The 12,717-nt window shown below is 41.5% G+C and overlaps 1 protein-coding gene across 1 annotated transcript in view; it reads left to right on the top strand.

Moving 5' to 3' along the window:
• GREB1 (growth regulating estrogen receptor binding 1) overlaps window positions 1-12,717 on the top strand; it is a 223,965-nt gene that overhangs the window by 136,877 nt on the left and 74,371 nt on the right. Inside the window, exons 10-14 of the mRNA XM_073674150.1 lie at window positions 2,181-2,366; window positions 4,979-5,329; window positions 6,745-6,873; window positions 7,330-7,437; window positions 11,187-11,384. Coding sequence (XP_073530251.1) covers window positions 2,181-2,366; window positions 4,979-5,329; window positions 6,745-6,873; window positions 7,330-7,437; window positions 11,187-11,384 — 972 coding nt within the window. The remainder of the gene's footprint in view (window positions 1-2,180; window positions 2,367-4,978; window positions 5,330-6,744; window positions 6,874-7,329; window positions 7,438-11,186; window positions 11,385-12,717) is intronic.

Here is a 12,717-nt window from a genome sequence, read left to right as displayed (position 1 = left end):
TCGGCCCCCCGCTGTGTAACTTTACGCGGTCTCCACTTTATGGCTGAGTTGCTGAGTTCTTTCCACTTCTCAATAATATCACTCACACGTGATGGGGGAAGATTTAGGAGGGAAAAAATGTCATGTACAGACTTGTTTCACTGGTCGCTTCTATTCCAGGACCGTGCTGGTATCAGTGAGCTCTGCACCACCGGCCATTGTGTCACATGTTAGTAAAGGCAGACGGCATGGCGGGGGGCCGGGTATTATACACCAAGGGACGAATGTTATATACCAGGAGGCGAGGGGATGGATGTTATACAGTGAGTATAACTGTAAGTATTTGATACACTGCCGATTTTGCAAGTTTTCCCACCTACAAAGAATGGAGAGGTCTGTAATTATTTATCGTAGGTCACTTCACCTGTGAGAGACAGAATCTAAAAATAAAATCCAGAAAATCACATTGTAGGATTTTTACATAATTAATTTGCATTTTATTGCATGAAATAAGTATTTGATACAATAGAAACACAGAACTTAATATTTGGTACAGAAACCTTTGTTTGCAGTTACAGAGGTCAGACGTTTCCTGTAGCTCTTGACCAGGTTTGCACTCACTGCAGCAGGGATTTTGGCCCCTTCCTCCATACAGATCTTCTCCAGATCTTTCAGGTTTCGGGGCTGTCGCTGGGCAACAATGAGTTACAGCTTCCTCCAAAGAATTTCTGTTCAGTTCAGGTTTGGAGACTGGCTAGGCCACTCCAGGACCTTGAAATGCTTCTTATGGAGCCACTCCTTACTTGCCCTGACTGTGTGTTTTGGATCATTGTCATGCTGGAAGACCCAGCCACGACCTATCTTCAATACTCTTTCTGAGGGAAGGAGGTTGATGGCCACAATCTCACGATACATGACCCTATCAATCCTCCCTTCAATACTGTGCACTCGTCCTGTCCCCTTTGCAGAAAAGCACACCCAAAGTATGATGTTTCCTCCACGATGCTTCACGGTTGGGACTGTGTTCTTGGGGTTGTACTCATCCTTCTTCTTCCTCCAAACACGTTGAGTGGAGTTGATACCAAAAGTTCTATTTTAGTCTCATCTGACTACATGACCTTCTCCCATGCCTCCTCTGGATCATCCATATGGTCATTGGCGTGTTTCAAATGGGCCTGGACATGTGCTGGTGTGAGCAGGGGGACCCTACGTGCCCTGCAGGATTTTAATCCATGATGGCGTAGTGCGTTACTAATGGTAATGTTTGAGGCTGTGGTCCTAGCTCTCTTCAGGTCATTGATCAGGTCCTCTCGTGTAGTTCTGGGCTGATTCCTGACCTTTCTCAGAATTCTTACCTCACGAGGCCAGATCCCACATGGAGCCCCAGAACGAGGAAGATTGACAGTCATCTTGTGTTTCTTCCATTTTCTAATAATTGCACCAACAGTTGTTGCCTTCTCACCAAGCTGCTTGCCTATTGCCCTATAGTCCATCCCAGCATTGTGCAGGTCTACAATTTTGTCCCTGGTGTCCTTAGACAGCTCTTTGGTCTTGGCCATGTTGGAAAGGTTGGAGTGTGACTGATTGAGTGTGTGGACAGGTGTCTTTTATACCGGTAACGAGTTCAAACGGGTGCAATTAATACAGGTAATGAGTTCAGAGTAGGAGGGCTACTTAAAGAAAAACTAACAGGTCTGTGAGAGCCAGAATTCTTGCTGGTTGGTAGGTGATCAAATACTTAGTTTATTCAATAAAATGCAAATTAATTACGTAAAAATTGTACAATGTGATTTTCTGGATTTTTTTTAGATTCTGTCTCTCACAGGTGAAGTGTACCTACGATAAAAATTGCAGACCCCTCCATTCTTTGTAGGTGGGAAAACTTGCCAAATCGGCAGAGTATCAAATACTTATTTTCCCCACTGATCATGAGACTAAACAAAAACAACCTGATTTCAATGATTAAGATGTGTGTCCAGAGTGTAAGTTGGCTCAGGGTCTGTAGGCAAAAAATTGAATGATTTATTGCAAGTATTTTTCCTCATTTCCTATAGGTGCACAGCTCGCTATAATAAAGGTTTTGTGATTGTAACAAGCAGCTGTCTGTCAGAGTGTTCCCATTCACTGCCAGCAAGCAGAGAACGGACACCTATTCATTGTACTATAAATAATTGAGTGAAGCTTATTGTCTCTCCGTACAGGTCACGGTAACTTCCCCTACCTCTCTGGTAATATGAGTGGGGTGATCGTCAGCCCCTTATTGTACAACTGCTACAAGGACTCCCAGTCCATGCCGAAAACCTACGAACAGTATGGACCCACCACCATCCAGCCGATCTCCGAGGAGATGCAGCTGCTGCTCACCGTCTATTATCTCGTCCAGCTCGGTGAGTGGAGACTGCGATAGGCAAACAACAAACCATAAAATACAGGAAAAGCGTTATAGGGAGTCTGTCAGTGAGACTTTCACTAAGAAACCAGAGGTCGCACAGGATAGACCTGGCTGAAACATCTTCATCTACAGTTGAAACTAGAAGTTTCCATACTATATATAAATAGACACCTCTGCAGGTTTTTCTCAATATCTGACATGAAATCAGAATAAACCTTTCCCATTTTAGGTCAATTAGGATTACCATCATTTTTAATATTTGCCAAATGGCAGAATAATGACAGAGAGAGAATGTTTTAAGGCATTTTTATTACTTACTGCAAAGTCAAAAGTTTCCATACATTTCATTAGTATATGGTACCATTGCCCTTAAACTGAATGACTTGGGTCAGACGTTTGGGATATCCTTCCACAAGCTTCTCACAATAGTTGGTTGGAATTTGGGCTGATTCCTCCTGACAAAACTGGTGTAACTGATCCAGGTTTGTAGGTCGCCTTGTTCGCACCTGCCTTTTCAGCTTTGCCCATAAATTTTCAATAGGATTGAGATCAGGGCTTTGTGATGGCCACTCCAAAACATTGACTTTGTTATCCTTAAGCCAGTTTGTTACAATTTTGGCAGTATGCTTCGGGTCATTGTTCAGTTGGAAGACCCATTTCCGCCCAAGCTTCAACTTCCTGGCTGATGTCTTGAGATGTTGCTTCAGTATTCCCACATAATCTTCTTTTCTCATGATGCCATCTATTTTGTGAAGTGCACCAGTCCTTTTTTCCTCCAAACGTAACGATGATCATTATGCCCAAAAAGTAAAATTTTAGTTTCATCAGACCACAGGACATGTCTTCAAAAGTTAAGGTCTTTGTTCCTGTGTGCATTTGGAAACATTAATCTGGCTTTTTTGTTTCTTTTGAAGTAATGGCTTCTTCCTGGCAGAGTGGCCTTTCAGCCCATGTTGATACAGTACTCGTTCCACTGTGGATATTAACACAATCTTTCCAGCTTCTGCCATCATCTTCACAAGGTCTTTTGCTTTTGTCCTTGGGTTGATATGCCATCTTGGACCAAAGCATGTTCATCTCTGGGACACAGAACCCGTCTCCTTCCTGAGCGGTATGATGGCTGGACATTCCCATCTTGTTTGTACTTGCGTATAATTGTATGTACAGATGAAAGAGGCACCTTCAAGTATCTTGAAATTGTACCCAAGGATGAGCCAGACTTGTGCAAGTCCACAATTCTCTTCCTGATATTTTGGCCGATTTCTTTAGACTTTCCCATGATGCTACACAAAGAAGCAGTGTGTTTCAGGTGTGCATTAAAATACTTCCACAGGTGTGTCTCTAATTAACTCAGATGTTGCCAAAAAAACTATCAGAAGCTTCCAAACACATGACATCATCATATGGGCAGTCCAGAATTGTTTAAAGGCATAGTAATCTTAGTATATGTAAACTTTTGACTTTGCAGTAAGTAATAAAAATGCCTTAAAACATTCTCTCTCTCTCATTATTCTGGCATTTAGCAAATATTAAAAATGATGGTAATCCTAATTGACCTAAAACAGGAAAGGTTTATTCTGATTTCATGTCAGATATTGAGAAAAACATGCAGATGTGTCTTTTTATATTGTGTATGTAAACTTCTTTTTTCAACTGTATACCTATTTCTTCGCCCCCTAAATGTGCGTTACACTGAAATTAGTCCTTTATTCATATGCAAATTAGCTCTGCAAGTGCACTAGTGGGTGTGTCTGTGCACTTGCAATCCTCTGCTCCTCTTCGCTGCTTCTTGACTGACAGTGGAGACAGAGGCTCTGCTCCACGATATCACCTCTACTCTTCACTGTCAATCAACAAATGGGGAGAGGCAAAGCAGAACCGAGGACTGCAAGTGCACTGATACACCCACTAGTGCACTTGCAGATCTAATTTGCATATGAATAAAACACAAATTTTGGTGCAGCGCAGAACTGGAGGGTGATGAATTAGGGATCGTTGGAGATGTTTCATCCTACCCTATTCTGCGCTACCTCTGGAGTCTTAGTGAAAGGAGTACTGACAGATTACCTTTAAAGTACACCCATATTAGCTGAGAAGGTGCAAGAGTCTAACTAAAAGCTATGCAAGACCCTGGTCCAGCGGCCATGTTCACGCTTCTTCTGATAACCAGGCCCAGCGTGACATAATGCTTGCGTCACACCACAATTATGACATCGCACAGGCCATACACATCAGAAGAAGTGCCGGGGATTGCGATAGGTAAAAGGTGGTTTTCAAGGCTCTGGTCTAGCACCCATGGACTACTGACCTGTCTACTGGGCCAGTGTCCCTCAAATCGATTCCCTCAGCTCTAGTATTTATATTGGCTACAAGACTGTGAAAAAAATGTGATACCATATGGTCTTAGGGTTAAAGTAAATCACAATTTTCCCACAGGAGGTCCCAAAAAATGGGACCTAGACTCGGCACCACTCCTGCCGAGTGTTGAGTATGGATGAGTTTCAATACTTACAGCCCAAATGTAAAAGTGGCGCCAACCTTTTTTTGGTCATGCCTGTTGACTACAACTTTGGTATAACATGTAATTTTATCATCCTTTTCCACCAGCTCCAGACCAGGTGCCTCTCATAGAAGACTTAGAACAGATTTTAATGCGTTCCTGGAGGGAAACTCACCTTGCTGAGATCCGCCAGTACCAGCAGAATATGTCTCAGGCATTCCCACATTTCCCCAGCCTGGTGACTGCCGTGACCGCCTCTCAGTTACCCTGGCTAGCCGGCCTGGCTGCCAGTTCTTGTAACGAGAGTGTCAAAATCATTGAATGCAGCTTCTCCTTAGCGGAGGGACTCTCCGAGATGTTTAAATTGCTGGTGGAGGGAAAATTGACCAAGACGAACTACGTGGTGATAATCTGCACATCAAGACCCAGCAGCCTGGACTCCTGCATCGTGATCACAGGTAGGGAGCAATATTCTGCTGCCCATGATGAATATTGGGGCATGGGTTGCAGAACGGGAACACAGTGCACGGACTGACCGGCGGCTCTCCCCACCCAAGCCTGACAGCTGCACAAAAATACATGAAGCTGTCACACTCGGGTAGGTAGAGCCGACGGCCAGTCCGTGCACTGTGATTTGATCTTGCTTTGATCTATACTGCCGCCTGACTCTGCCCTTAGACTGGACAGTCTGAAAATGTGCCAACGTTGCCACAGGAGCTCATTCTGGATGATGCAAATTTTGGAAACTACACTGAAGGGAAGGGGGACTGGAGTACAGTTGCACCAAGTTTTGCGACTTTTTAAAAAGTCACAATTGATGAATCAGGCAAAAAACATCTGGAATGTCTTTTTTTTTAAATCAAATGTTTTTTATTGATTTTTATAAAGATTTACACAAAGGAAAAAATGAAAAAAAAGAAAAAAGAAAGGAAAAACAACGACAACCAGACAAACATTGGAGAAACACAGTTCTCCATCCCCCAACCTTAAGAAGCATTAAACATGAGTTATTCATACATCTTGGCTCTGCAAAACCAGCATAATTAGACGAACAAATATTTGACCATAGTAACAATAGTCAATCCAATTACATATAACTTGTTGAAGTACTAGTAACATTTTAATTAATTTTCAAAGAAGTTTAATTTGAGGCATCATATAAACGTAACTCAAAGCAAGCCGAGGCGAAATCTCCACAGTTCCCAACATCTGGAATTTCTAGACTCTTCCCACAAAGTGGAAAGCCAAAAAAACCCCAAAAAACCAAACAGACGAGCACATATAAAATAGACTTAAAAAAGGCGCAAGTAGAATAATTAATTGGGTGAAATCAAAAAAAGGCGCAAAACACAAAAGTAGACAAAACAGGCACAAAGGCGATGATGAATCGGGGTCTATGAGCCAAAACGCACCCCTTTTGACACGTTCATCGTCAAATTCTAAGCACAAAATAATTATTTTTATTCATTTAAAATGTGTTTTTATCATATTTTGTAGTTATTTAATAAAGAAATGTTAATTAATAGACTAATTGGGTCCAGCAATTCCCTTCCACATGCAGCTGGGACTGTTACTTTTCACTCCATTTTCTGCGTGTCTCTACTTTGCGCCCCCCCCTTGCAAATGCTCATACACAGCGATAGTTGGTAAAGTTTGACCCCGGGGTGTAGCTATAGGGGTGCGCTGCTTAAAGGTAAGCCAAGAGTAAGTCCTGGACAACCCCTCCAAAGATTTTCCTTATCAGGGAATTATGGCTGGGTTTCCATGCCGAACAGCCGTATGCAGCCTTACATCACCATGCACAATGGCAGGTGTCGGATGGAGTGGTGTAATGCACTGATATGATATTATTACCTTCTACTGATTTCTTCAGGAAAATACCAAGCTCGTACATTAATAGAAAGCATGTACTCTCCAGCGGACTATGTGAAAGAAATAACCTACGAGCTGTCAAGTGGGAAGGTGGAGTCCCTTCGAGCGTTCTTCAGCAGCTTTCGCCCAGGTAGACTGATGCCAGATACCACTTACTGAATTTAACACTATAAGGGCTTATTCACACATTGCTTTTTTTGCTGCATTTTTCCTTGCGTTTTTTTTTTTTAATGTAGAAAAAACACTGCGTTTTACAGGTGCAGTAAAATAACTGAGATTTCTAAAATCTAATTCACACAGTGCTTTTTTTCCCCTTGCATTATTTTGACCCGCGTTGCGTTTCTTTACACCGTAGCATGTCGATTCTTTCAGCGTTTTTGCTGCTTTATTTTTTACCCATTTAATCAAATGCATAAAAAAGTATCGAAAACCCGCATTAAAAATATGCATAGCATTTTTCCTGTCAAAACACTGCGTTTTTCGTGTGGAAAAAAAAAGCGCTGTGTGAACATAGCCTTAGATTTCACTACATCAACATTATATCGTGCTGATAATGAATTGACTTGTATCTGATCTGTTTCAATAGATGGAGACATTGACGTCCTGTTGGATAAATACCATCAGGAAAACCACAGCTTCATTTCTTCAACACCAAAAAAAATAAATGGGGAAAGCAGAGCGGCCTCCTGCTCCAGTAAGTGCCGAACACATATCTCTATACTGAATCATCATCAGTTCATTAAACTGAATCTATAAGATCCTAAACTGGATTTTAATTGGATTTATTTCTGTTTTAAGGTGCAATATTCTATCATAAACTATACTCACCCATATATATATCTTGTTCTATGATTGTATATATATTTAGGATTTTATTATACATATATACAGTACAGACCAAAAGTTTGGACACAACTTCTCATTTAAAGATTTTTCTGTATTTTCATGACTATGAAAATTGTACATTCACACTGAAGGCATCAAAACTATGAATTAACACATGTGGAATTATATACTTAACAAAAAAGTGTGAAACAACTGAAAATATGTCTTATATTCTAGGTTCTTCAAAGTAGCCACCTTTTGCTTTGATGACTGCTTTGCACACTCTTGGCATTATCTTGATGAGCTTCAAGAGGTAGTCACCGGAAATGGTTTTCACTTCACAGGTGTGCCCCGTCAGGCTTAATAAGTGGGATTTCTTGCCTTATAAATGGGGTTGGGACCATCAGTTGTGTTGTGCAGAAGTCTGGTGGATACACAGCTGATAGTCTTACTGAATAGACTGTTAGAATTTGTATTATGACAAGAAAATTCAGCTAAGTAAAGAAAAACGAGTGGCCATCATTACTTTAACAAATGAAGGTCAGTCAGTCCAAAAAATTGGGAAAACTTTGAAAGTGTCCCCAAGTGCAGTTGCAAAAACCATCAAGCGCAACAAAGAAACTGGCTCACATGAGGACCGCCCCAGGAAAGGAAGACCAAGAGTCACCTCTGCTTCTGAGGATAAGTTTATCCGAGTTACCAGCCTCAGAAATCGCAGGTTAACAGCAGCTCAGATTAGAGACCAGGTCAATGCCACACAGAGTTCTAGCAGCAGACACATCTCTTCAACAACTGTTAAGAGGAGACTTTGTGCAGCAGGCCTTCATGGTAAAATAGCTGCTAGGAAACCACTGCTAAGGACAGGCAACAAGCAGAAGAGACTTGTTTGGGCTAAAGAACACAAGGAATGGACATTAGACCAGTGGAAATCTGTGCTTTGGTCTGATGAGTCCAAATTTGAGATCTTTGGTTCCAACCACCGTGTCTTTGTGCGACGCAGAAAAGGTGAACGGATGGACTCTACATGCCTGGTTCCCACCGTGAAGCATGGAGGAGGAGGTGTGATGGTGTGGGGGTGCTTTGCTGGTGACACTGTTGGGGATTTATTCAAAATTGAAGGCATACTGAACCAGCATGGCTACCACAGCATCTTGCAGCGGCATGCTATTCCATCCGGTTTGCGTTTAGTTGGACCATCATTCATTTTTCAACAGGACAATGACCCCAAACACCTCCAGGCTGTGTAAGGGCTATTTGACCAAGAGGGAGAGTGATGGGGTGGTACGCCAGATGACCTGGCCTCCACAGTCACCAGACCTGAACCCAATCGAGATGGTTTGGGGTGAGCTGGACCGCAGAGTGAAGGCAAAAGGGCCAACAAGTGCTAAGCATCTCTGGGAACTCCTTCAAGATTGTTGGAAGACCATTTCTGGTGACTACCTCTTGAAGCTCATCAAGAGAATGCCAAGAGTGTGCAAAGCAGTCATCAAAGCAAAAGGTGGCTACTTTGAAGAACCTAGAATATAAGACATATTTTCAGTTGTTTCACACTTTTTTGTTAAGTATATAATTCCACATGTGTTAATTCATAGTTTTGATGCCTTCAGTGTGAATGTACAATTTTCATAGTCATGAAAATACAGAAAAATCTTTAAATGAGAAGGTGTGCCCAAACTTTTGGTCTGTACTGTATATATATATATATATATATATGTATATATAATCCTAAAATAACAAAGCTGCATTTCTACTATTTCACCACCAGATGGCACCAACACTCTGTTCTATGAAAACCACAATTCTGTGCCATTTTCATAAGTTTACCAGGAGCTTTGGCCCCAGTTGATCATGTACATGTTTGTTTTTTTTTAAGTGGTTATTTTTTTTGTCTTTCTTTTTGCGCTGGCTAATTTTGCTCTAAATTCATAAAAATGGATGCTCAATATTTGTTGAATTGAGACAAATTCAGAGGTGCATTTTTTGTTCTACTCCTATTTAGATTTTGAGCTAAATTCATAAGAATGGATGCAGAATGTTTTATGAATTGACACAAATTCAGAAGTACATTTTTGCGCCTATTTAGAGTAAAAAAAAGTTGCACAATATTATCAATAAGCTTAAAAATGTCTCGTTAGTCTTCAACTTTGTAAAAAAAAAAACGGACAGATTTTGTACTCTACTGGGTTTTGAACTGAACTAAAAAAATGTGCAACATTTTAAAAAGTCTCCATTAATGAAGTAGGCTAAAACCATGACAATAATTAAAAATACACAAAAAACAAACAAAACAAAACAAAAAAACATCAGACAAAACTAAGTAAAGTTACTGCAAAAAAAAGGCCCAAATTAAATAATGTTGCAAATAATAAAATCGCTCTTAGAACCATTTTTACTCCTGAAAAAAAGTCAAATTATTACTGAATCAGTTCCTTTTGTTTCGTATATATTTTTTTACTCCACGTTGTATTTTTTTTTTTTATAGCAGATAGACACCATTGGCACCTAATAGATCCAGTCGACTTACTGAGGTCTCCATTATGGTGTCTGTCACTTTAAATGGATAAAATAGCGTTACATCCATTGCTGCTCCTTCCATCAAATCTGAAAGAATGGAGCACAGAGCTTCCTATCTGAGCCTCCGAATCATAGCTAAAGAGAACCTAAAGGTCTTACAATTAATTATTAATATTAATTAATTATTAATTAACTACAGTAAGTAATTAACTACAATTAATTAATTCAACTAATAAATTAACTAATTAAACTAAAATGACTAATTAACTAAAACTAATTAAATAATTAATTAAAATAAATTAACTGATTAATTCATTATTAAAAACTAATTATTAACGTGATTTTTTTTTTTTACTTAAGTGCATGTATTTGGGGATAAAACATTTTTTTGCAATTCGGTTTCATTAACGATTTTGCACTGTTTGGCTTTTACAGGCCTGTGTCCTTCCAAATTCAACTTTGATGTGGTCTGAGGGTAATAAATCAGCTGAGAGGATCTAAAAAAAAAAAATACAGATAAAAGAGATAGAAACTTGCCCGTTGGACCATCAGAACAAGCTCACTGACAGAATCTCAGTTAACTCCTCCCTCCTCCCCATCTCCATCTCAGTAATGGGAAAGTCTGTCTTCACTGTATTTTACCCCAGAAATGAGGTGTAAAGGGGTAACGTTTCTTCTTGTGGAGAGTGACATGCCAAGCCTGGCATGTCAGAGCGAGGAGACTGATAGGCCATGCATGTTCCTCTGGGAAATTAAATATGCAAATTGTCTCCTCAGAAAGGAAGAGGACTAGAACTCTAGAGCCACTTGTTGTGCTAGAGTTCTAGTACTCTTCCTCTCTGAAGACACAATTTGAATACCCCAGAACTGGGAATTTTGAAAATTAATGATCAGTCCTGGAAGAGAAAGAAGCTGGTTTCTCTGATAAGATATATTACAAAGTTGCATATTTTTATCTGTCCTACTGATTTATGAAATAAAAATAAAAAACTACGGTTACGCTTTAAGTAAGAAAAATAAATTCTCAAAGTCGGAGAGCCCCTTTAACATTTCTAATACTTCCCCCAATAGTAATAATATGACTTGTCTCGCTCACACTTGCAGGCTATAATATAGAGTGGCACCAGCTGCGCCCCTCTCAGCTGGCGGTGGCACAGAAGCTCCTGTCTCACGTGTGCTCGATCGCAGACTCCAGCACCCAGAACCTGGACCTGGGATCTTTTGAGAAAGTAGATTTTCTGATCTGTGTCCCCCCCTGTGAGGTCACTTACCAGCAAACCCTCTCCCACGTCTGGAGTTCAGGTATGGCATCATTCTCCTATCTGTCACATTATTAAAGGCTTCGTACTGAGTCAAGTAATTATTCCCTATCGCTAGGAAAATGATTGATCTCTGCACTGGCGGACACAGACACACAAGGGCCCCTGTGCAAGAACAATATATGGGCCCTTTGCAGCCCAAGAGCTCCTAAAAATGCAAAATTAAGCCCCCTTACCTCTTGGGCCCCTGTGCAGCCAATGATATATCCGCCTCTGAGTCTCTGGGGGTCCGTCCCCACAGCAGGGCAGTCCATCGGGAGAGCAGGGCTAGACAAGTAGATTTTTTTTGTAAATGTCAGTTCTTATGGAGGGCTGATATTGGGTTTGATGGACTTGAGCTGTGTAGGGGCCATCATATTGTTTGGGGGGCCATCATATTGAGTAGGGAGCTGGGGGGTCCATTGTGTGTGTGAGGCTTTGTGGGCCATAATAATGCTGTTGTTCTGGTTGGATGTGGGGGTCATCATACTGTGTGTGGGGAAACTATAGGGACATCATTCTATGTGGGGGGCACTTTAGGAGCATCTTGCTGTGGGGGTATTATACTGTATGGAGAGAGGTACTGTGGGGACCTCATACTATGTGGGGGGCACATTAGGAGCATCTTGCTGTGGGGTATTATAATGTATGGAGGGAGATACTGTGGGGACCTCATACTATGTGGGGGCATCGTACTATGTGGAGGCACATTAGGAGCATCTTGCTGTGGGGGGGTGTTGTACTGTATGGAGAGAGGTACTGTGGGGACCTCATACTATGTGGGGGGCACATTAGGAGCATCTTGCTGTGGGGTAATATAATGTATGGAGGGAGATACTGTGGGGACCTCATACTATGTGGGGACCTCATACTATGTGGGGGGCACATTAGGAGCATCTTGCTGTGGGGTATTATAATGTATGGAGGGAGATACTGTGGGGACCTCATACTATGTGGGGGGCACATTAGGAGCATCTTGCTGTGGGGGTATTATACTGTATTGAGGGAGGTACTGTGGGGGCATCGTACTATGTGGAGGCACATTAGGAGCATCTTGCTGTGGGGGGGTGTTGTACTGTATGGAGAGAGGTACTGTGGGGGCATCATACTATGTGGGGGGCACTTTAGGAGCATCTTGCTATGGGGGTATTATACTGTATGGAGGGAGGTACTGTGGGGGTATCGTACTATGTGGGGGGCACATTAGGAGCATCTTGCTGTGGGGGGTATTGTACTGTATGGAGAAAGGTACTGTGGGCCATCATTCTACATGGGGGGCACTTTAGGAACATCTTGCTGTAGTGGGGGGTAATATACTGTATGCAGGGAGGTACTGT

This window comes from Phyllobates terribilis, unplaced genomic scaffold (genome assembly GCF_046119375.1).
Source record: "Phyllobates terribilis strain yellow unplaced genomic scaffold, ASM4611937v1 Scaffold_3__8_contigs__length_932513732, whole genome shotgun sequence".
NCBI classification, from domain to species: domain Eukaryota; kingdom Metazoa; phylum Chordata; class Amphibia; order Anura; family Dendrobatidae; genus Phyllobates; species Phyllobates terribilis.
The sequence above is the reverse complement of the archived record's forward strand: the minus strand, read 5'-3'. Positions and strand labels throughout refer to the sequence as shown.